At 53.3% G+C, this 22,778-nt stretch overlaps 5 protein-coding genes across 7 annotated transcripts in view; 2 read left to right on the top strand and 3 right to left on the bottom strand.

Moving 5' to 3' along the window:
- Positions 1–28: 28 nt before the first annotated feature.
- Positions 29–6,880, top strand: zbtb37 (zinc finger and BTB domain containing 37). The gene is made up of 4 exons (XM_076171934.1): positions 29–836; positions 1,086–2,024; positions 2,129–2,225; positions 2,415–6,880. Exons 2-4 carry the CDS (start codon positions 1,087–1,089, stop codon positions 2,928–2,930), a joined length of 1,551 nt encoding a protein of 516 aa, XP_076028049.1. The 5' UTR covers positions 29–836; position 1,086; the 3' UTR covers positions 2,931–6,880.
- Positions 6,508–10,733, bottom strand: serpinc1 (serpin peptidase inhibitor, clade C (antithrombin), member 1). 2 transcript variants are annotated; one of them, XM_076171936.1, is made up of 8 exons: positions 10,621–10,732; positions 9,948–10,311; positions 8,972–9,187; positions 8,749–8,886; positions 8,455–8,673; positions 8,188–8,362; positions 7,771–7,835; positions 6,508–7,025 (listed from the first exon to the last, which is right to left on the bottom strand). In XM_076171936.1, the coding sequence occupies exons 2-8, from the start codon at positions 10,308–10,310 to the stop codon at positions 6,849–6,851; spliced, it is 1,353 nt and encodes a 450-aa protein (XP_076028051.1). In that variant the 5' UTR covers position 10,311; positions 10,621–10,732; the 3' UTR covers positions 6,508–6,848. The 2 variants fall into 2 exon arrangements, with proteins under 2 accessions (XP_076028051.1, XP_076028050.1); XM_076171935.1 differs by having other exon boundaries at positions 8,455–8,886; positions 10,621–10,733.
- A 121-nt stretch (positions 10,734–10,854) lies between these two features.
- Positions 10,855–18,570, bottom strand: stil (STIL centriolar assembly protein). The gene is made up of 16 exons (XM_076171933.1): positions 18,262–18,570; positions 17,701–17,808; positions 17,380–17,495; positions 17,114–17,289; positions 16,603–16,856; positions 16,419–16,502; positions 16,245–16,331; positions 15,968–16,118; positions 15,673–15,776; positions 15,446–15,551; positions 14,639–15,361; positions 14,476–14,557; positions 14,163–14,391; positions 12,747–12,834; positions 12,403–12,659; positions 10,855–11,746 (listed from the first exon to the last, which is right to left on the bottom strand). The coding sequence occupies exons 1-16, from the start codon at positions 18,342–18,344 to the stop codon at positions 11,212–11,214; spliced, it is 3,183 nt and encodes a 1,060-aa protein (XP_076028048.1). The 5' UTR covers positions 18,345–18,570; the 3' UTR covers positions 10,855–11,211.
- A 768-nt stretch (positions 18,571–19,338) lies between these two features.
- fam174c (family with sequence similarity 174 member C) lies at positions 19,339–21,965 on the bottom strand. Its single transcript, XM_076171932.1, has 4 exons — positions 21,886–21,965; positions 20,696–21,083; positions 20,239–20,361; positions 19,339–20,142 (listed from the first exon to the last, which is right to left on the bottom strand). The coding sequence occupies exons 2-4, from the start codon at positions 20,938–20,940 to the stop codon at positions 20,139–20,141; spliced, it is 372 nt and encodes a 123-aa protein (XP_076028047.1). The 5' UTR covers positions 20,941–21,083; positions 21,886–21,965; the 3' UTR covers positions 19,339–20,138.
- Positions 21,482–22,778, top strand: part of LOC143017213 (calcium/calmodulin-dependent protein kinase type IV) — an 11,353-nt gene continuing 10,056 nt past the window's right edge. The window contains exons 1-2 of one of the 2 annotated variants that reach the window (XM_076171931.1): positions 21,482–21,960; positions 22,127–22,778. The exon at positions 22,127–22,778 is cut by the window's right edge and continues 305 nt beyond it. The gene's annotated coding sequence lies outside the window, so the exon portion shown is untranslated. Of the gene's footprint in view, positions 21,961–22,066 lie in introns of those variants that run through there. The other variant, XR_012965596.1, reaches the window with a different exon arrangement.

The following is a 22,778-nucleotide window of genomic DNA, read 5'->3' as shown; positions in this document are numbered from 1 at the left end:
TCAGTGTATGTGTGTATATGTGTGTGTGAGTGAGTGTGTGTATGCGTGTATATGTGTGTGTATGTGCGAGTGTCTGTGTGTGTGTATGTGTGTACGTGTGTATATGTGTGTGTGAGTGTGTATTGATGGTAACAGCAGCTGTTTGAGCTTCTAAAGTCTACATGTTGACAGAATTGAGTCTTTATAGGTTCAGAATAAATAAAGGGTTAAATGTTCTGATAAAGCTGTGATATTTAGAGAAATAAGTCAGAAAGTTTTTACTCTAAATACTTTATTACCGTCAACACAACATTTCTCTCAAGATATTGATTTTATTCTAATAAAGTCTGTTGTGTGAGTGTGTGAGTGTGTGTGTGTGTGTGTGTGTGTGTGTTTTGCGGCCAAACTCAGAGTCCCGCAGTGACCCGCTCTGTACAGATGCATGCCGGGAAATGTCGTGTCGTAGAGCCGCTGAGCTACGCTGAGTTCACTGAACAGAGGCAGAAACACTACATTTCCCAGCATGCCCCGCGCGGTCACCTCCTTCCTTTTCCTTCCTGCAGCCGCGGCCCTTCTGCCGTGGAGAGGAAGAGGAGAAGTAGCAGCCGCTCGGTTCCCTCGGCGGAATGACGGAGCGCAGCCCGAGCGAAGCGGCTCTTCCCCGGCCTTGAACCCGACACGACCCCCGGCCGCTGGAGCTCCGGAGCGACGGAAGAGCGGAGCGGAGCGGAGGGTGGAGCTGCAGCGCGCCGGGCCGTGCCGAGCCGAACCGAGCCGAGCCGAGCCGTGTCGCCCTGACCCCGCGAACCGCGTCCCTGCGACCACAGCGGACCACATCCGGGCCGTGCGCCGCTCAGGTGAGAGACCAGTTTGACATCCGGTCTGGTGTCAGGTCAGCCCAGATCCGGTCGAGTAAAACAGGTGAACATCCGGGGAGTGTTCACCTGTGACGTTACGTTTCCTCCCTGCTGCATTCTGATTGGTTAAACAAAGACGACGAGCGACCAGCGGCCATTAAGAGCCGTCAGCAGGTGTAAACACAGATAAGTGAAGCTAATGCAGTATGTGTGTGTGTGTGCTGGTGTGTGTGTGGCTCTGTGTGGCAGGATGGAGCGCTCCGGCAGCATCCAGCTGGACATCCCAGACTTCAGTAACTCGGTTCTGTCGCACCTGAACCAGCTGCGAGTTCAGGGGCGGCTCTGCGACATCGTGGTGAACGTGCAGGGTCAGAGCTTCCGCGCCCACAAGGTGGTCCTGGCCGCCAGCTCGCCCTACTTCAGAGACCACATGTCGCTGAGCCAGATGAGCACTGTGTCGCTGACCGTCATCAGGAACCCCTCGGTGTTTGAGCAGCTGCTGACCTTCTGCTACACGGGTCGTCTCTGCCTGCAGCTCGCCGACATCATCAGCTACCTGACGGCCGCCAGCTTCCTGCAGATGCAGCACATCATCGACCGCTGCACCCAGATCCTGGAGGGGATCCACCTGAAGATCAGCCTGCCCGACCCGGACCGGGAGCCCAGGGAGGAAGAAGCGGCGCTGACGTCTCGAAGCGGCAGACGGACCCTGGAGGCCGTGGTGAGAGGAGGACATCCCGGAGGCCTGCGGCTCCTGGGCCCGCGAGGAGGAGCGGAGGCGTGCGGCGACGTCAGCCCTGCCGAAGAGCCTCTCAGCCCGCCGCCTACGGTGGAGCACAGCGGCCTGGAGGGGCCTGTGGCCGCCGCCGCCGCCGCAGGCAGCAGAGGGGGGAAGGAATCCATCCTACGCATCAACCGCGCCGGCCAGTGGTACGTGGAGACGAGCGGCGAGCCGGAGCGAGCCGGCAGCACGGAGGAAGGCGGCAGCGTGGAGGGAGTGAGGATCAAGTCGGAGAGGATGGAGGAATGGATCGGAGCGGGAGAACACCGGGAAGAGGGAGGGGGGGCGGAGGAGGGGGCCACTGTGATGATTGACACGTCAGGTCGCAGCACTCTGGTGCCGGGACCCGCCGGAGCGCCGGGGTCACGGAGCGTCCAGCCGTCCAGCAGCTTCAGCGAGACGGACAGGTGAGTCACCGGCACGCCGCGCTTCCTGCTGAACGACTGAACGTGGAGCTGACGACTGTGTGTGTGTGTGTGTGTGTGTGTGTGTGTGTGTGTGTGTGTGTCAGGTTCAGTCCCACAGGCTCTGTGGTCGTTCTGGCAGAGCGACAGAGAGCGAAGAGTGAATCCCCCAGCAGAGCGGACGAGCGGCAGCCGACCTCCCAGGTACCTGAGCACACTTGGCCACGCCCCCCCAACACTAACGCCTCTGTGTGTGTGTGTGTGTGTGTGTGTGTGTGGGAGGGGCGACGGTCCGACTGTGGTGTCAAAACGACGCTCTGGGATGTTGCAGTCCCAGAGGGGCTGTAGTTTAGGCTGTGACCTTTGACCCCTGCCCTTTGCTGTGCCTGTCAGGGGGAGGAGAGCGCGACCTTTGAGATGGGCGGGTACGAGGACTACCTGAGGGAGCAGGTAGGAGACCGCTGGTTCCGCTACAACCCTCGCCTCACGTGCATCTACTGCTGCAAGTCGTTTAACCAGAAGGGAAGCCTGGACCGCCACATGCGTCTGCACATGGGCATCACGCCGTTCGTCTGCCGCATCTGTGGGAAGAAGTACACGCGTAAGGACCAGCTGGAGTACCACATCCGCAAGCACACGGGCAACAAGCCCTTCCACTGCCACGTCTGCGGCAAGAGCTTCCCCTTCCAGGCCATCCTCAACCAGCACTTCCGTAAGAACCACCCCGGCTGCGCCCCCCAGGAGGCCCACAGCGCCTCGCCCGAGACCACCACCGCCTCCGTCACCTCCAGGGGCGGCCCCAGCCACGAGGCCTCGCCCAGCCAGGAGGAACCCGAGGGCGGGGCCGGCGGCAGCGGCTCGTACGGAGACGGGCCCCAGGCCTCCGTCTCCACCACCGGGCCCGATTGACCCCCGGTGGAGGAGGAGGGGGCGGGGTCTGATCCTGTTGCACCTGAAGCCAACAGGAAGTCGATGCAGCAGCGCCTCAGCTGACTGAGACTTCTCCGCTTTAAACCGCATCTACCTTCACAAATCGAACAGATGAAGCTACAGGCCACACACACTTCAACAACCTCACACACACTCCAACAACCTCACACACACTCCGCCACGCTGCGGACATTTATGTTACAGATTTCTACTTTTATATTTACAGGTATTACAGGTTAACAAACTGCTCTGTGCCACTTTAACAGCTCTATGTTTATGCCTCGAGACAATCCAGAGCTGACGGCTCCAACACGCCGCCAGGCTCACGTACCACACGTAAACACGTAAACACGTAAACACGTGAACACGTAAACACGTGAACACGTGAACACGTGAACACGTACACACGTAAACAGGTGCCGCTCTGCACAAAGACACAAAGTGACTGTTACTGTTCGGCTCCAGTGTGACTCCACCTCCACATCGCTAAGCTCCGCCTCTTCACTCACTCAGCGTAGCTATCCAGTGCTAATGCTACCTAGCACACACACTAGCTAGACTGTTTGGACGGAGGTGTGGCCACGCCCCCCTGTTAGACGTTAAACTGAACTACGTACAGAACGTGAAACAAGGAGCAAAGAGGCGGAGTCACAGTGGAGTTGATCTTTGAATTTGGCGGTAAAATGAGCATAGTTTGTATTCACGCAGTAGATTTGATGATCCAGCCTCAGATAAGCTAAACAGCTCAGTGACCTCTGACCTTTCACCACGCAATACAGCCGCCCAGCAGGGGGCGCCCACTCTCACAGATCTCCGCTAAGCTCAGATATTTTTGTACCCGGCTCGTCTTCACGCCGCCGAGCGTCTCCAGGTCGCCTCTGCGTCAGACTCAGCGCTCAGGCTCAGGAGCCGCTGTCTTCACTAAGCTAACTCGCTCCTCGCTCTCTGATCGTATTTTGTCCATGTTTACGTCTCGTTCACTTCTCTGCTCCAATCACAGAGCAGCACTACAGTGTCACGTGCATGGAAACGCAGTGATGACACGCAGCCCCCAGAGCACCCAGGGCACCCAGCTAGCTCCTAGCTATCTAGCTAACGGATTAGTTAGCTTAATTGGGTGAAGTCCATCAAACGCAGACCACCAATGCTAACGTAGCTTAGCTTCAAAAATGGAAAATAGGATTAATACGATCATGAGAAAAGAAAAGTCGTGCAAACTTCGTAAACAAAGTCTTTGAGTAAAATGCTGTGATCATGTGATTATTGATTATTGATGATCCAGTGAGGCACGACGCAGACAAGTGAAGCTAAGGAGGCTAACGAGCCAAAACGTCTCAGCGCTAAGATTTAGGTAAGAACGAGCGAGCGAACGAGGGGGGAAGCTAGGTAGGCTAAATAATGGGGCCGTATAGCGCAGGCTCAGTGGGTTCGGGGGGTTCAGAGGACTCAGGGGGGCTCAGGGGTCCTGGTGCTCTGGAGGTTGCGTGTCCCGAGCCTCCTGAGGGGCGTGAGGGAGCATGGGTGTTGTGACGGAGGTGTCGGACGCCGTCAGTCAGACCAGATGGATGTAGTAGCCACGCCCATAGAGATGGACTCAACAGAAGACCAAAGGAAAGGAGGCGTGGCAACTCAGACCTCCATAACGCCAAAACAACTTCAGCACTTATGAAGAGACTCAAAGACCTTTTTAACCTAAAGAACCATGATCTCAAACATGTTTAAGCTCTTAGTGTTTTGGTTCTTTGCATCAGGAACACGTATGCTAGCTGGGCCGTAGCACACGGATCAGCTGTTGCCGTTTCTCCTCAGTGGACCACAGGACTTTTTTATGCAAATGAAGCGGCGGCCTCCTCTCCGGCTCGCTGCGCTCCAGATCCCAACGCTCCACCAGGAAGTATCAGGTACACACACATCACACCTTTACCTTCCCCACGTAGCACAACGCTAACGGCTAAACCTCAGTGCGAGCTGCTGGCTCCGCCTCTACACAGATTCAGCTGCTTGCCTGCACGTTACCACGCCAACCATCCTCCGCTTAAGGCCGTCCAACTCTTCAAACGTCATGGAAACGGATGTGGATCTGAATCTTACTGTGACAGACAGGAGTCCACATCCATGACCACGCCTCCTCTGCCTTAAGGTGGCGTGTAGCGTGTAGGTAAACACACTAAGGACTCCTACTGGCTTTCACACACGCCTGACCTGGAACAGGAAGCATCAGGTCTCATTCTCACCGCCGCCTTTCACATCCATCCATTCCTGTAGATCACAGAGAGGCTGAGTGTCAGAGGTTAGCGCCCCCTGGTGGAGCAAAGATCAAATCTAAAGACCATCCGAGGAATTCATCTCTGCTTTAGACTGAAGAACGCATCTGTTGCCATGACAACCAAACCATTTGCCTTTTATAATCTGACAACAAACATCCCATAGTAACCTGCATGATCTCTAAAATCAATAATCAATACAGTGATCAGGTCTGGATCCTTCACTGAATCAGCTCAGCTACACGAGGCTGCTAGACACACAGAGCTCCTATCTGAAGAGGACTGAGGGACCACCAGATCCAGATCCACCTGACCCAGATCCACCTGACACACAGTTCATCAGAATGTTTCTTCAGACTGATCAGCAGAGCATGAGGGGTTAATCCTTCTCCTCTAACCGGGTCTGAACTGGTTCTCTGGTTCAGTTGGTCCACCTCAGAGGGGGGACGTCCTCTCTTTGTCTCAGAGCTTCAGTTTTGTCCTCAGCGCTTTAAGAGTGTTGATTGATAAGTTCTGATCCAGGTCAGCAGGTTATTTGATTGATAAATTCTCAGCCAAGCAGACACATACTAGTATGCTCACCACCTGTCAATCAACCCTCCTGCATCTGTTATATGCCTCATTTCTGATTGGACACATGTTCATTGTGTGTCTGAAGGGTTGATTGATAAGTAGCGAGCCTGTGCGATAATGCAGAGAACAGAATTCCTTTGGTGGGTCATTATGGACCCGCTGGCTGCTACCCCCGATTGTGGTTCTGAACTAGTTTGACCCGGTTGGGCCTCTTCACATGAAAAAAGGTTTTAGCTGGAAGCCGTTTGGCATCTGGTGATGATGTCATATCAGTATAGATGGAAGAGCAGATTTCTACCACAGGCTCAGAGTTTACCAATCAACCATTGTAGCACGTGCAGACTGGATGTTTCCTTTGTGTTCACCATTCAAACAGATGTAAATATTGCAGACATGTTTTTGGAAGGTGGCGCTTCAGAACCCGACTCATCTGTTCCTCCTGACTCCGGTCCAGTTTAGTCCAGTTAAACTGTGAAAACAACCAAACCTCATCATCCTCAGCTTCTTCCTCATCAGCTTTGCTCTGATTGATGATTTATTTTGCTTCTGCCTGGAATTTTCCTTGCTTTTTGTTTTCTACTCTTAGTGTGAATCAAATGTTTATTCATCACCTTGACCACATCATGCCTAATTATGAATCAAATCATTTAGATATATACATTCATGTTGATTCAGAATATATCCTAATATATCAGCAAAAAATCAGTCCCAGAAAAAAGTGGAGTTTAGTAAATTAACTTTTAATACTGTACATTTTTTAAAGAGGTACTAAACACGTTCTGTCCTCCAGACCTCAAAGGTTTGATGTGAAGATCTTTTATGTTGCATGTGGCTAAAACAGCTGGGGGGGGGGTGCTTCAGGCCAAAGGTTGCTTAGTTACGCTTAGAACAATGTGAAAGGCTTCTGTCGCCATGACCACTAGATCACTCACACATCTCCTTCAAAGGAAATAAAGCACTTTAAGTGTCGACGCCTTCTGCTCCTTCTTTAGCCACAATGCAACAGGTTTGTTTGTTATTGAGTATGATTGAAGTGCGATCATGTGGGCGTGTCTGTGGTTTACTGGTCGCAGGGATCGGCCACGCGGCCGGTGAACAGCAGCGTGTTGATGGTCGACTCTCGGATCAGCAGGAGGAACGGACGATTGGCCACGAACACGCCCAGGTTCAGATTGATGGAGCGCCCGGTCGCCACGACGGCAGTGGCAGCCGCTGCCTCGCTGCCTTCCTCGTTTACCTGCAAACCACAAGATCATGTTTCACTCACTTCCTGTGTTTTAAAGGTTCATGTTTGCAGAAAAGTGTGAATTTATCATAAATGATATTTCTTCTATCCTTAATCAGACAAGAACGGGCTTTAGTGGAAACTCTACAGTCGGTAATGTGATGAACTTTAGCACACAAACACTCCCAGAATGCACTGCTGGAACAAGCAGCCAAACACTCCCAGCACTTTAAATCACTGTGACCAGCTCAAGTCTTGCTAACGGCTGCAAAGGCTCATGGGTACTGTTAAGATGACGTCACCATGACAACCTGAAAGGGTCAAGAACTCAAAACAACACCAGGATCCATAATTGAGGATTTTATGGTTCCTCCCATTCGGTCTCCATGGAACCAAGGGGCCCTCTGGTGAACCGGTGCTATGATAAGCCACGCCCACTTGGCACTAAAGATTCTGTTTTCTTAGACCTTACAAATGTGTTGGGTTCCAAACAAGCGGCACTTTGAAATGCTGTGAAGCAGAAGGGAAGCAGGTCAACTGTGACCCTGTGACCTTTGACCTGCATATTGATTATTACAAGGCAATTTGTTTTATCAAAAAGTTTCTGATGACCAAAGTGCAACTTTTCAGTGGTGTTTATATTTTAAACTGGGGACGATGATGTAACACTGCAGCTCAGGCTCAGGCTCAGACTCAGGCTCAGACTCAGACTCAGACTCAGACTCAGACTCAGACTCAGACTCAGACTCAGACTCACCTCCAGAAAGGCTTTATGGAAGGCATCAGAGATGTAGACGCCGTCGCTGCCGTCCTCCAGCAACCCTGGAACACAGAGCAGAACAGAAGTTTGTTTCCTCTACATAAACCCATGTGATGATTGATGTCAGCCGATTCTGCTCCGATTGATCCATGATCATTATGTGGATTAAAAACATTCTTAGATAATGCAACAGTTCACACCACATGGGGGCGCTGTTCCTGCGCTCAGTAAGGCAGCTTAGAGGGTCAAAGGTCACCTCTGTAACACTTCTGACCTAACGAAAGTGGGGATTGTGTCACTTCAAACCCACTTCTGCCTGTTCTGGTTCTGTTTGTCCCTCTGTGTGTCCTCACGTCTACGACTCAGGTTTGTTTTGTGATGTGTGGCGATGGAGCTGGCCCCGCCCCCCCTCACCTGGCAGGCTGGCCCTCTCAGGGTCAAACAGGTCGCTCAGTCCCATGGCCTGAAGTTTCTCCCTCAGACTGAAGCCGTCCTCCACCCGGAAACGCGGGAGTTGGACTGACACGGTCATCTCCGTCAGCTGGTCCAGCCAGCCAGTCAGCCGGTCCAGGTCCAGACTCTCCTCCACCTCCACACGCACAAACACACTTCCTGTCACTGTGTGATCATGTGACCACAGACCTGCAGGGGGCAGCAGAGGGCTGTGATGTGAGCGAGTACCTGTGCCAGTGACTGATCCTCCAGAGGTAGGATGATCACCATGGTGATGTCGTCACCACGGTACGGCAGCTCCAGGAGCTGGACCTGGTCCTCGGTGAAGTACTTGTACCTGAACTTGGCCTCCTGGTACATCATGGACACGGAGCAGCTTCTAGTCTTACTGACATGGAAGTCAGACTTGAACACGTTGTTCTTGTCAAACTTGCTCTTCCACAGACCCTGAGACAGAAACACACATGAGACCTGCTGCTGCTTCAGACCCACAACATCTGCATTCACATTCAGTGAGGTCACCTTGAAGTAGATGGTGTTCACCAGGACCAGAATGGTGTTGGAGTCCAGCGCCCCCTCTGGCAGGGTGTCCTGGATTCGGTTCTCCGTCTTGTTGGAGATCCAGTTGTTGATGGTGAGTCGAGCCAGCTCTGGGTTCTCCTGAGACAGAAACACACCAACAGTTTAGATCTTCAGCGATTGTTCTCCAGGTTTTGTTTGCTCAGCTGGTTTCATCTGATCTGACCTGGAAGTTGAGCGGCATCAGTTTGGCTCCGTAAACCATCTCACTGATGTTCTGGTACGTCTCATTGAAGACCAGAGACGCGTCCCCAAACAGCCGATTGGCAGAGATCAGCTCGGTGGTCTCGTCCTTCTTTCTGAAAAGACGGCAGTTGAGTTTGGCAAAGAAGAAGTGGACCTGGTCTGAGGTCTTCTCCTTGATGGTGTCGAACTCAAACACCTGCAGGAGAACAGAGAAGATCAATCAGCTCCATCTCAGCCAGATGATGCTGCTAGATGCTCATGTGTGGCTCTGCCTGGAGACAAGGAGCTGCTATCTGAAGAGGACCACCAGACCCAGGCCCTCCTGACCCAGACTCAGACCCTGCAGACCCAGACTCAGACCCAGGCCCTACTGACCCAGACTCAGACCCTGCACACCCAGGCCCTCTTGACCCAGACTCAGACCCTGCAGAACCAGACTCAGACCCTGCAGACCCAGGCCCTCCTGACCCAGACTCTGCAGACCCAGGCCCTACTGACCCAGACCCCGCAGACCCAGACTCTGCAGACCCAGGCCCTCCTGACCCAGACTCAGACCCTGCAGACCCAGGCCCTCCTGACCCAGACTCAGACCCTGCAAACCCAGACCTTACTGACCCAGACCCTGCAGACCCAGACTCAGACCTTACTGACCCAGACCCTGCAGACCCAGACCCTCCTGACCCAGACTCAGACCTTACTGACCCAGACTCAGACCCTCCTGACCCAGACTCAGATCCAGTTCCTGCTGGACAGTGTTAAGTGTGTTTTGGTTTGAAGGCTGCTCTGCTCTGATCATGATGGAGGTCTGCATTAAGACCTGATGAGATGTGTTGCTAACTTTCTTATCCTGCTCACAAACCTACACACACACACTCCTAACCCTCATGTGATCCTAAGATTCATCTCCCCGTCACACCGGAGCGTGTGGAGGTCATGCTGTGGTTCTCCGGCCTCACGTTCATGATCTGCTGCAGGGTTTGGTTGCAGGCTCCCAGCTTGGTCATGGCGAAGGCGGTAGAGATGCTGACGGGGGACATGAAGATGTTAGCGTCTGCAGGTTTGTTGGCGGCGAGCTGTTTGAACAGCGACATGGCGAAGCGGCTGTTGGCCTTAGAGAGCTCCCACACTCGGGGGTTAGTGGACCCGGGGATGGTCTCGGGCTCGGCCGTGGCCTCCTCCGGACCCTCGGGGTCGGGGCTGCGGTAGATGCAGCGTGGCTCTAGAGGAAGGTCTCTGGGTTTGGCGCTGCAGATGTCCAGCTGACCGGATGCCAGCGGCAACAACACCAGCAGAGGCAACAGCCAATCAGAAGGCTTCATCCTGGCACACACACACACACACAATTGTATGAAACATTTACAGGTTAAAGTTCCTCTGAATCTAAAGCTACAAACATCTGTGAAACAAAACCTTTACTCCTTAGATCTGTGTGTGTGTGTGTGAGTGTGTGTGAGTGTGTGTGTGTGTGTGTGTGTGTGTGTGTGTGTGTGTGTGTGTGTGTGTGTGTGTGTGTGTGTGTGTGTGTGTGTGTGTGTGTACACATTAACCCTTTCTGCTCCCGTGAAGGCTCTGACAGGTTGAACCTAAAGTGAGCTCACATTAGATTGATCTATAGAAGTCTTTACTCACGTGGATGAGATGAATCCTGATCAGGAGAGACGAGGCTGAAACACTTTTGTGGTCTGAGGAGTGAATCGGACTCAGCTGAGGCTGAACGCTGAGCGACTGATCAGGTCACTGTCCTGCCGAACATTGGAGCTCCTCTGCCTGCGACCTTTGGGACATTGATCCATCAGAGAACATCTGGACTGGCAGCTGACAGTAAACATGAAGCCCCCGGCCAATCAGTCTCCTCCAGCACAAAGACCTGCCAGCGCCCCCGCAGGCCGCAGTGCTCATTACACCTGTGAGCACGGAGCTGTGTGAAGACTGAACTTCCTGTCCTCACCTCTCACCTGGTGAAGCACACACACACGCACACCCACGCTCCTCTACATGAAGAGAGACGTGACTTTTGACCCCGAGCCCTCTGTGTGTTGTCATGGATCCTATAGGAGCGTCTCACATTCACCCTGACAGTTCTGCAGCTGCGTCTCATCTTCAATGCATTCAGGCTGAAGCTGTGATCAATGTGAGGCTTTTATTGGGTTAAATATAAACATGAAGAAGTACAGGGTGACATTTAAGAACACACACACACACACACACACACACACACACTCAGAACAGCTTGGGCAGCTGTCTGAGGCGGCTCAGGTCCAGGAAGTTTCCCACTGAGCCCTCTGGCAGCCGGCTGCTGGTCCGGCCTAAAGATGGCCGCCTGTTCGTACGGTTCTCCTTGTCGGCGCTGCGCGGCTTGGCGTCGCCGGTGGAAAGCTTCATTTTGGGCTTGGGCTGACTCTGTTGGCGGAGCTTTTCATTCAGGGCTTCGGTCAGCGGGTGGCGTTCCTCCGGCTGCTCCTCATCCTCGCCGCTCTCCTCCTCTATCAGCCCGTTCCTCCTCATGTACTTCCTGGTGGCTAGAGACATGTTGCTAGGCGATAGCATGGAGAGTGTGGAGGAGGCGGGGACAGAGCGGGGGGCGTGGCCTCCAAGCGACAGCCTGCAAAGCTCAGAGTCGCTCAGGTGGCGAAGACTGATGGCGTTTGCCTTAAGGCTCAGATCCACGCTGCCCCCCAGGAACAAAGAGCTGCCTGAGGGGTCACAGAAGGTCAACCTGGAGTCAAGAGCTGCAGGACTGATGCACGCAAGTGGGCTGAAAGAGAGAGAGAGAGAGAGAGAGAGAGAGACAGAGAGGGAGAGAGAGAGACACAGAGACACAGAGACACAGAGTGAGAGAGAGACAGAGAGAGAGACAGAGAGAGAGAGAGACAGAGACACAGAGAGAGAGAGAGAGAGAGACAGAGAGGGAGAGAGAGAGACAGAGAGACACAGAGTGAGAGAGAGACAGAGAGAGAGACAGAGAGAGAGAGAGACACAGAGAGAGAGAGAGACAGAGACACAGAGAGAGAGAGAGAGAGAGAGAGAGACAGAGACACAGAGAGAGAGAGAGAGAGACGGAGAGAGAGAGAGAGAGACAGAGACACAGAGAGAGAGACAGAGAGAGAGACAGACAGAGACAGAGAGAGAGAGAGAGAGAGAGACAGAGAGAGACAGAGAGAGACAGAGAGAGACAGAGAGAGAGAGAGACAGAGACAGAGAGAGAGAGAGAGACAGAGAGAGACAGAGAGAATTGCTTCGATTATTCTGGGCTCATTTCCTATTTCCACCTAATTTGGTGATGTGTGTGTGTGTGTGTGTGTGTGTGTGTGTGTGTGTGTGTGTGTGTGTGTGTGTGTGTGTGTGTGTGTGTGTGTGTGTGTGTGTGTGTGTGTGTGTGGATCGATCAATAATCAGTGATCAGCTCAGTACCTGGTGCTCTCCACAGTCTGCTGGGCGGTCCTGAGGCTCAGGTTCTGGTCCACCTGGACTCCCAGCTGCTGAAGCTGCAGCACAGTGGCTCCGCCCACTGAGTCTCCTGTGGAGCGCTGCTGCTGTCTGGACGAGGTGGAGGAAGAGGAGGAAGAGGACTGGGAGCAGCTGGAGACCACAGAGAGGCTCCTCCTCCTCCCAGACTCCTCAGCTCTTGGCTGCTCCTCCTCTTCGTGGAGTCGGTGTGTGAGCTGACTCTGGGGACACAGAGGAGAGGAGGAGTCTTCATCAGCGGCCTGTGCTTCACTCAGACTCAGTCACACTCGGTGCCGGTGCTGTTTTACCTTCAGGTCCTGGTAGAACCTCTGGTCCTCTGCCAGAGCGTACATGCTGACGCTCTCTCCCAGGACGGGACTCTGCCGGCTGATGAGGCTGAGAGACATGAGAGAGTGAGACTACAGGCTGAGAGACATGAGAGAGTGAGACTACAGGCTGAGAGACATGAGAGAGTGAGACTACAGGCTGAGAGACATGAGAGAGTGAGACTACAGGCTGAGAGACATGAGAGAGTGAGACTACAGGCTGAGAGACATGAGAGAGTGAGACTACAGGCTGATGAGGCTGAGAGACATGAGAGAGTGAGACTACAGGCTGATGAGGCTGAGAGACATGAGAGAGTGAGACTACAGGCTGATGAGGCTGAGAGACATGAGAGAGTGAGACTACAGGCTGATGAGGCTGAGAGACATGAGAGAGTGAGACTACAGGCTGAGAGACATGAGAGAGTGAGACTACAGGCTGAGAGACATGAGAGAGTGAGACTACAGGCTGAGAGACATGAGAGTGAGACTACAGGCTGATGAGGCTGAGAGACATGAGAGAGTGAGACTACAGGCTGAGAGACATGAGAGAGTGAGACTACAGGCTGAGAGACATGAGAGAGTGAGACTACAGGCTGAGAGACATGAGAGAGTGAGACTACAGGCTGAGAGACATGAGAGTGAGACTACAGGCTGATGAGGCTGAGAGACATGAGAGAGTGAGACTACAGGCTGAGAGACATGAGAGAGTGAGACTACAGGCTGAGAGACATGAGAGAGTGAGACTACAGGCTGAGAGACATGAGAGAGTGAGACTGCAGGCTGAGAGACATGAGAGAGTGAGACTACAGGCTGAGAGACATGAGAGAGTGAGACTACAGGCTGAGAGACATGAGAGAGTGAGACTACAGGCTGATGAGGCTGAGAGACATGAGAGAGTGAGACTACAGGCTGAGAGACATGAGAGTGAGACTACAGGCTGAGAGACATGAGAGAGTGAGACTACAGGCTGATGAGGCTGAGAGACATGAGAGAGTGAGACTGCAGGCTGAGAGACATGAGAGAGTGAGACTGCAGGCTGAGAGACATGAGAGAGTGAGACTACAGGCTGAGAGACATGAGAGAGTGAGACTGCAGGCTGATGAGGCTGAGAGACATGAGAGAGTGAGACTGCAGGCTGATGAGGCTGAGAGACATGAGAGAGTGAGACTGCAGGCTGGGGGACTGAGGTCAGAGGTCAGGATGGGTGATTATATTCAGTATATCATATATATATTATCGCTCCAGTGCCCTCAGCTTCACCCTCATGGCCCCACAGTGCAGTGCTGCCCTCTGCTGGACAGACTGAACACTTATTATTGGCTGCATCTGTACGAGATACGAGACAAAAACTCAAATCATCCAATGGAACTCTGATGACCTGAGAGAAGGAGGCGTTACCTGGTCTGAGCCGCGGGGGAGCAGGGACCCTCTGGGACTGTGAGGTCATCCTCCACAACGCCACCCACAGGCCTGAGCAGGGGGGGCGGGGCTTCGTGTGACGACGATCTAGAAGGGGAGGGAGTAGGGCCGGGGGAGGAGGGCGGAGGTTTGGATGAAGACGGGGGGTTTGGGGATGAAGGGGGACGGTCCGGTCGCTCCACAGGGTCGCCCCAGAACAGACTGGCACCTACAAACACACCAGAGCAGGAAGACCTGGTTGGATGAGATGAACTAGGCACCGTGAAGAGGTCAGACTCTCAACAAACCCTACCTGTTCCCACGGCGATGCTGGATACGGTCCTGGGTGTGGAGTCGACCTGAGGCTTCACCTGAGCCTCCAGCAGCATCTGGACCTGAGGAGGACCAGGAGGGACCTGTGTTATTACAGACACGGTGTGACTGAAGGACATCAGTCTGAACCGGCACGCCGTTACCTGAGCCTGCAGGAGGCGGAGCTGGCGGTCCTGCTGGAGGAGGAGCCTGTAGGCGTCAGACGGCACCGCTCCCCCCGGCTCCCGCTCACAACAAGGATTGGGACAGACGTGACGGAGGAGCGGGAGAGGAGACGCGGCAGAGGGAGCGCCAGGAGCCGGAGGGGAGGAGAGCGCTCCCTGAGGGGGAGGAGAGCAACTCTTTGATAGAGGAGAGGGGGAGTCAGCCTCAGGAACAGGATGATGGATGAGAGGAGGAACAGGTGGAGGAGCAGAGTGATGGGGATGAGAGGGAGCAGGGAGGCTGGGAGGAAGAGGAGGGCTGGGTTTGGACCAAGGAGCAGCGTGGGTGTAGGGAGGAGGCGTGTGGAGATGAGGAGGAGGAGGAACAGAGGGAGGACAGAGTCTGGAGGAGTACGGGACAGAATGGTTGATGAATGGAGGCTCAGGGTGGATGGAGGTGCAGTCATAGGAGGGGGCGGGGCAGCAGGTACAGGACTCCATGTTAGAGTTGGGGGTGCTGTAGAGGTGAGGAGGGGGCCAGGGAGCAGAGGAGGACCAGGTAGGGGGTCTAGCTGGAGGGACAGGCTTCTTCTCAGCTAGAGGACCAGGAGGAGGCGGCCTGTGGGAGGAGCCAGAGTCCTGCCAGCCAATCTGATTAGAGGCCACAAAGCTGCTGTCAATCAGCAGAGAAAGTTCTGGAACAGACGGCTGAACTCGCCGGGCCTGAAACACAACAACAGCAGATAGAGCATCATCTTCATCATCTTCATCATCTTCATCAGCTCCACAGTCAGGCCTGTCCCCTACCTGCTGAGCGGGGGCGTGGGGGCTGGGGGACGGGCGTGGAGACGGGTCCTCGTCCTCCAGCCCAGAGTCCTGGTCACTGACGGACAGGCCCGGGGCTGGGGGGGCGCTGGAGACACAGGACAGGATCAGATCCAGTCAGGAGGAACAAAAGTCTGTCCAGGTGTGTGTGTGTGTGTGTGTGTGGGGGGAGGGGCACATGTATGTGTGTGTACACGACCCTCTGGTACCTGCTGAAGGAGCTCAGGGCCGCTCTGAAGACCTGGGTCTGCCTGCTGTGCTCCTCAGAGCCCAGATCACAGCTCACAGCCCCGCCCTCTGACGGCACCACCTGCTGCTCACACAACACACACACACACACTCAAAACCTTCTACACGCCTCAAAGGGACAATATGTGTGTGTGTGTGTGTGTGTGTGTGTGTGTGTGTGTGTGTGTGTGTGTGTGTGTGTGTGTGTGTGTGTGTGTGTGTGTGTGTGTGTGTGTGTGTGTGTGTGTGTGTGTGTGTGTGTGTGTGTGTGGACACCTGGTACAGCACCACAGCCTGGGTCGCAGACAGCAGCTGGTAGTCCAGATGTGGAGGTCCTGAGGGGGAACAGTGACACTGGAAGAACTGAGCCGCTCTGTGGGTCTGACTGAAGAGGAGCAGCAGGAAGCGGCCGCTCTCTGAGAACACTCTGGAACACGAGCAAACATCAGCAAGCAGTTATTACAGAGCGACACCCAGAGGAAGAGCAGACTGGAACAAGTGAGACTTCCTGTGTGACACACAACCACACACACACACACACACTGTCACTCACCTGTCCTGGAGGGCGGAGCTAAACAGGAAGCGCAGACACCACGCCCACACCTGAGGGTGATACACGTGAGTGACACCGCTCAGCCAGCTGTCAGGACAGGAAACAGTTCAGAGGTCACAGGTCATCTAACACATCAGAGGTCAGTGTGACAGGAAGGACTCGGCTCACACTCACACTCCCACCACAGGCAGGCTGGAGGCTTTGGGGTCCGACTCCAGCAGCAGCAGCAACTTCCTGGACTGATCCATGGTCAGGAAGCTGGAGGACAGAAAACACTTTGACCCAACCGTCCGTCTCAAAGCCTCGCCTGTACAGAGAATCAGGAGGAAGTGACTGACTGACTGACTGACTGACTGACCCTCTCTGTGGGCCGGAGACACGAGGCGCCTGGCTGAGGCCTGACAGACCGCTCAGGCTCCTCAACAGCGCCGTGGGAATGATGGGAAGCGCCCGGACTGGTTGAACGTGGACGCAAGCGGCCGGGGAGACGGCTGACCAGCTGAGACTGAACGATGCGGCGTCGCCCTGCTGGGAGCAGAGGATGTGACCTCTGACCTGGAGGAGCTGAGAAAGATCCCGCGCCTGCCTGCCGCTCACATACTGCTGCAACGCCTGCAGAGGAAGACACACACCCACACACCCACGATGCGTCACAAACAGTTTGATCTCTGACCTTCAGAGCATCCTAACCCTCCATGAGGTCGTTGCGAGTTGACAAACAGCAGCTGTTGCTGACATGTACGCCTGTATCCATGGTAACAAGGTACAGCTCAGAACAATATAAACACATTTACAAGAGAGCTCACAGGTAAGAAACCAATCAGGCCAGTGACCTCTGACCTCAGGCAGCAGGGTCACGTCATACATACCTTGAAGGTTTGATGGAGTTGGGCCTCTGACTGGATGTCAGCGTCCCTCTGAGTGGAGAAGACGCAGGGAAGCAGGACGTCTCCTGGCAGCAGAGCAGAGGGAACCCTGCCCGAGGCTCCGCCCGGCTCCCGGCCCGGGTCGAAGCGGTCCAGCGTCACCGTGACCCCCTGCTCGTCTGGATAACAGCCACACAGGAAGGAGGAACACACATAAGCTCAGGGCTCCCTCACATTTCTGACTCTCTCATGACACTGTGACCTCTGACCTGCATCCACAGTGAGTGAGCCCAGGAAGAAGCAGTGGAGGCGGGGCTGGTTTGTGTGGCGAGCGTGGCGCTGGGCCAGACGCAGAGCTTTCTCCAGCAGGATCAACCGAGGCTTCCTGCACACACGCACGCACACACACGCACACGCACACACACGCACACGCACACACACACACACGCACACACGCACACACACACACACGCACACACGCACACACGCACACACGCACACACACACAATGAGCAGATGGACTTCTTCTAGCTCCAGCTCCTCCTGAGCAACTTTAGTGTGACTGAGCCTCATGTTGAGCCACAGTTTACCTGTGAGAGCACAGATGGAGGCTCAGTGTCTCTCCTGCAGGGCTCGAGTCCCACAGTGCTGATCTGGACTTGGGGAAGCTCAGTAGAGTCAGAGAGTTCACTGAGGCTCTGCAAAGACAACAACACAATGATGATCATTATCATCATCAGTTACCATGGCGAGGGAAGTGACATGGGAACATCAGACTAGAGCCACAACTAAGATCCCTGATCTGGGTTAGGGTCTGAAGACACCAGGGTCTATGGTCCGCTGAACCAGGACATCACACACACACACACACACACACACACACACACACACACACACACACACACACACACACACACACACACACCAGCATGAAGTATTGACCTACAGAATATCAAAATGTGGTGATAATACATAAACACGTCCCCAGTGTGAGTCTGTGTGTAGAATCTTCACACAGACTCACACTGCTGACGTCATAGCTCAGTGAATCTGTGTGTCGAGGCAGACTGAGCTTCGAGTCGCTTTTGTGTCGTTGTTCGAGCCTCGTTCAGCTCTGTGTGTGTGTGTGTGTGTGTGTGTGTGTCGCTCACCCTCTCCTCACGGTCTCCGGGGCGCGGCCATCTCCGGGAGGTGAAGCCCGGCCTTTCCCCCCCTGCTTCCCCGGGCAGCTCATCGCTTCTGCGGCCGACAGCCTGGAGCTCTCGGCGGAACCTTCGGCTCTAGTAACACGTTAGCATTAGCATTAGCTTCCTTTACCCAGCTGGATAGTTCCCGCGCTAGTTTCGAGTATAACTTAGTTTAACTTCCGAGTCTTTCGGTTCGCGAGGTTCATTAGAGGAAACAAACAAACGTCTGGATTCAGTTCAATAATGGCGCTGATTCTACGCGCTGCTGGCGGGGCAGCAGAATCAGCCAATAGGAGGCCTCGCGTCAGCGCTCCTGGCCAATGGGAGAGCTGCACTTCTTCTTCTGTACTTTTTCTCATTTGAATGCTCGGCAGTCTCTTCTTTCACTCATTTGGCTGCGGTTTCCTTTTATTTTGGAACTTTTGACATTTGACTGAAATGTTAAAGTGCATTTAATCTAAATGTTTTTCTATGATCCATTCACCTACGGCCTGCATGGCCACTCAGATCAGTCAGGCTCAGCCCACTCAGGCTCAGCTACAGCATATACATTTATGTCTGTTTAGACTCAAATTCTATAGTCTATATTTCTTTTGATTAAAGTGTGTTGCTCTGCTGCTCTTTGTGTGTGTGTTGCTCTGTTGCTGTGTGTGTTGTTCTGCTGCTGTGTGTATTGCTCTGCTGCTGTGTGTGTGTTGCTTTTTTGGTGTGTTATTCTGCTGCTGTGTGTGTGTGTGTGTTCTGCTGCCCTGTGTGTGTTGCTTTGCTGCTCTGCGTTGCTCTAGTTTACATTGTATCTGTGTTGTTATATTTGACTGTACAGCCGAGTCCCTGCTGCCATCTAGTGGTCACCAGGTGTTAACTCAGGCTAAGCAGTCTCAGTGTCGTTTGCACTGAAAGTGTTAGAAAATAAAAACTTCTCCAGAAAATTCACTGTCATGTTCCTTGAAAAGGAAAAGTCCATAACACAGTGTCCTTGGTGGAGGTATTAAGATAACAGATGGAGTCAGATATAAAAAATAAAGACAACTGAGGTGTGAATAAAAGAGCAAACAGAGTTTAATGACACATTATAAAGTGATTAAAGCCACATGATTCATTTACATTAAAACACATTCAACTGCAACCAAGGCAACAAATGCAAACAAAAATCAGACATTACACTGAATCCATGGAATCAGACTCAGATTAGCAGACAGACAGATAAAGCCATTTACTGGTTAGTAAGTAAGCAAGCCTCCATCGTGTGTGTGTGTGTGTGTGTGTGTGTGTGTGTGTGTGTGTGTGTGTGTGTGTGTGTGTGTGTGTGTGTGTGTGTGTGTGTGTGTGTGTGTGTGTGTGTGTGTGTGTGTGTGTGTGTGTGTGTGTGTGTGTGTGTGTGTGTGTGTGTGGGGCTCAGTCTCATCATGTGAGTATAGCGTGTATATAAACAAACACATTCAGACCAGAAGGAGTCACTGCTGCTGGTCTGAACCGGGCCGGGGTTCTGGTCTGAACCGGACTTACAGTAGCTTCTGCACAAAGTGTGAGCAGATGAGCTCGGAATGAGGAGAGAAAGACAAACACAGTGAAGTCTTCACAGAAGGACGTTGGCACAGACTCATCGTCAATACAAACAACAACAGATTGAATTAGAATCTAGATCGGCTTAAAAAAATAATGATTATCCTGCTGTGATTCCTCCACAGCTTGGAGCTTTGGCTTTCATGTTCAATAACCACTTTGGTTCATGTTCTGTCTCTCCAGAGGTCCAGGGTCCTGATCCTGATCCACCTGCTCCAGTAAACACATCAGGTCCTCTCATCAATCCCAACCAAAGGTCAAAGTGCAGCCTGTGATGATCATCTGGGCGGAACAGACAGAAGCAGCTGAGTCAGCACATCAATGATCAATCACAACTTCACATGGAACCTGGGGTCAAGCCGAGTGTTGACCTCTGACCTGCGCAGGCTGCGGGCCTCGTACAGCGTGTTGTCCTCCTCACTGTCCTCCGCCTCCAGCTCCACTGAGTCTTCATAGTTAGACAGGAGGCCGTACTTCTTCCTCTGGACAGGCTTCTTCAGACTGACACACACACACACACACACACACACACAGTTATGTTTGTCCATCATTTAAACAATATCAATGATTAATCAGTTAATTTAATGAAACAAACGTTGGTAGAACACCAGAGATTGTAATGAACATGATGATGATGATGATGATGATGATGAGCAGAGATTCAGACTCATTCACACACGTTCACCCTCTAATTATAAACTTATTCCATTTTTATCTCGACATATTTGATCTATTTAATGAGATGAATCTCTAAATGTGAGCTGAGCGAGCAGCAGGTGAAGCTCAGAACCTCACTGGGGTCCACAGGTGTGTGATGAAGACTCGCTGAGCTCACCGCACGGCCCGGATGAGGAAGTAGAGCACTCCTATCATGGTGATGCCTATGAGCACGTACAGGGCCCTCTGGATCATAGAGCTGTCCACGTCGAACAGGTCCTGGTACCGCCGGTTGCTGGTTGAGTTCGTCAGGCTGGAGTTGGCGCTTGCGGGTCGGACGGTGACGTCATCAGTTACCGCCGCGACGAACCAGCACCAGGGCAGCAACACCGCGACGAACAGTCGGCGAGGAGACATCTTCATCACTGTGCTTTTTTATTTACTAACTCGACCAGGAAGTTCACACTTTCATCCAGCTGACGTCATCCAACTCTGTCCACGTGGCACCTTTCACTGCGTGTGACTGGGCGGTGATGATCTCCGGCAGCCAATCAGAGCTCAAGCTCCTGCAAGTCAAGGAAGAGGGAAAATAGGACATAGTGCGACTGATCGATGTCAAATACGCAACAACAACAATCACGTTTATCGATCATATGTTCTTATTCTTGTTCTTAATCTTATTGTTGAAGATTTCCTCTATTCGGCTTGATGAGAAAATGTGTTTGAATAAAGCTGAATATGTTGAAAAGTATCAAAGTTCTGAAAATGTTACGGTCCTGTGTTGCGTCACTTCCTGTTTTATTTTGGTGATAGTTTCTGTTGTGTATATCTGACTTGACTTGCTGTACGTTGTGTTTCCTGTCTTATTACCTGGTTGTTCCCGCCTGTGTGATTGTCCCCTGTCCCCTGTCCCCTGTCCCCTGTCCCCTGTCCCCTGTCCCCTGTCCCCTGTCCCCTGTCCCCTGTCCCCTGTCCCCTGTCCCCTCCCCTCTGGTTGGTTCGTCCCGGTTGTGTCCTGCTCTCTTCCCCACTTCACTCATGGACCTTTCCTGCTTCTGTCCCTGGTTTATTCTCTGTCTTCCACGTGAGCCTGGTGTCTGTCTGTCTGTCTGTCTTTCTCTCTGCACAGCTGACATGAGGGCTGCATGAGGTCACTGAGGTCCGGACCTGTAGCTGTCTGTCTCTCTGTCTGTCTTTCTGGACATGTGGACATGTCCTCTCACTGTCTCCATGTCAACAGAGTCTCCAGCTGTTTAAAGAGGGGCCATGTGATCACGTGATGTTGTTCCCCTAACAGCTGATTCGGACGGACTGCTGTGTGTTTCATCATAAGTCATCCGTCAAAACAATCGATCTTTACGCCGTTACCATAGAAACCCCTCTGGGCTCGTTGGTGCGCTCCTGCAGGCAGGTTGTTGGTTTGATTCCCGGTGGAAGCTTCATGTACGTGTGTGTGTTGGGGTTATTTCTGTATTTAGGTTGCTGGTGTGTTTGACTGGCAGCATCTCCGTCCAATAAGAGTGCCCCTCCCTGTTTTGAAGGGCTGTGATTGGCGGAGGGGCTTGCGGAGGGGCGGGGCCACAGATCACAGCATCAGCTCTCTTCGCAGATCCCGCGGACATCTGGAGCAGCCCAGTCCGGGATCAGAGCTCCGAGCCCCGCAGTCCGGCCCAGTGCGCTCTTTTCCGGGTCAATCCGCCTCCCGGTACCGGCTCTGCGGGGGCTCTCGCACCGGCACGCCGCTGCTCTGCGGAGGGACGCGCCGAGGCTTTCTGCCGGGAAAAACACGGAGATGTGAAGAAACACCGAGTGGACGATGATGGAGTGAAACATCTGACATCTGAGCGGCTGAGGCCCCATGAAAGCTGCGACACGTCCCGGTCCTGGTGGGTCCTGGTCCTGGTGGGTCCTGGTCCTGGTGGATCCTGGTCCTGGTGGATCCTGGTCCCTGCTCCTGTCTGGAGATACGAGCTTTCTCTCACTGATGTGATCCGTTTCCTCATATAAAACGCCTGGATTGAGAGTTTGAGGGAGCAGGCGGATCCTCCTCCTCTTCTTCCTCCTCTTCCTCCTCTTCTTCCTCCTCCTTCTCTTCTTGGGCTTCCTCCTCCTCTTCTTCCTCCTCCTTTTCTTCTTGGGCTTCCTCCTCCTCTTCTTCCTCCTCCTCCTCCTCTTTCTCCTCCTCCTCCTCTTCCTCCTCCTCTTCTTCTTCCTCTTCCTCCCCTCTTCCTCTTGCTCCTCCTCTCCCCCCCCACTCCTCT

This window comes from Genypterus blacodes, unplaced genomic scaffold, assembly GCF_046128005.1.
Source record: "Genypterus blacodes isolate CSIRO-AG114 ecotype Tasmania unplaced genomic scaffold, CSIRO-AGI_Gbla_v1 ptg000276l_1, whole genome shotgun sequence".
Classification (NCBI taxonomy): Eukaryota; Metazoa; Chordata; class Actinopteri; order Ophidiiformes; family Ophidiidae; genus Genypterus; species Genypterus blacodes.
The sequence above is the reverse complement of the archived record's forward strand: the minus strand, read 5'-3'. Positions and strand labels throughout refer to the sequence as shown.

What these genes read in the sequence shown, in the direction of transcription:
- zbtb37 (XM_076171934.1), top strand. Translation starts at nt 1,087, where the DNA reads ATGGAGCGCTCCGGCAGCATCCAGCTGGACATCCCAGACTTCAGTAAC. An exon ending in AGCTTCAGCGAGACGGACAG is followed by an intron (nt 2,025 to 2,128) that starts GTGAGTCACCGG and finishes TGTGTGTGTCAG; the next exon opens with GTTCAGTCCCACAGGCTCTG. An exon ending in AGCGGCAGCCGACCTCCCAG is followed by an intron (nt 2,226 to 2,414) that starts GTACCTGAGCAC and finishes TGTGCCTGTCAG; the next exon opens with GGGGAGGAGAGCGCGACCTT.
- serpinc1 (XM_076171935.1), bottom strand. Translation starts at nt 10,310, where the DNA reads ATGAAGCCTTCTGATTGGCTGTTGCCTCTGCTGGTGTTGTTGCCGCTG. An exon ending in TGATGCCGCTCAACTTCCAG is followed by an intron (nt 8,887 to 8,971) that starts GTCAGATCAGAT and finishes TTTCTGTCTCAG; the next exon opens with GAGAACCCAGAGCTGGCTCG. An exon ending in TGAGAGGGCCAGCCTGCCAG is followed by an intron (nt 7,836 to 8,187) that starts GTGAGGGGGGGC and finishes TCTGTGTTCCAG; the next exon opens with GGTTGCTGGAGGACGGCAGC.
- stil (XM_076171933.1), bottom strand. Translation starts at nt 18,344, where the DNA reads ATGAGCTGCCCGGGGAAGCAGGGGGGGAAAGGCCGGGCTTCACCTCCC. An exon ending in AACTCCATCAAACCTTCAAG is followed by an intron (nt 16,857 to 17,113) that starts GTATGTATGACG and finishes CTTCCTCTGCAG; the next exon opens with GCGTTGCAGCAGTATGTGAG. An exon ending in AGCTCCGCCCTCCAGGACAG is followed by an intron (nt 16,119 to 16,244) that starts GTGAGTGACAGT and finishes CTCGTGTTCCAG; the next exon opens with AGTGTTCTCAGAGAGCGGCC.
- fam174c (XM_076171932.1), bottom strand. Translation starts at nt 20,940, where the DNA reads ATGAAGATGTCTCCTCGCCGACTGTTCGTCGCGGTGTTGCTGCCCTGG. An exon ending in TTCCTCATCCGGGCCGTGCG is followed by an intron (nt 20,362 to 20,695) that starts GTGAGCTCAGCG and finishes TGTGTGTGTCAG; the next exon opens with TCTGAAGAAGCCTGTCCAGA.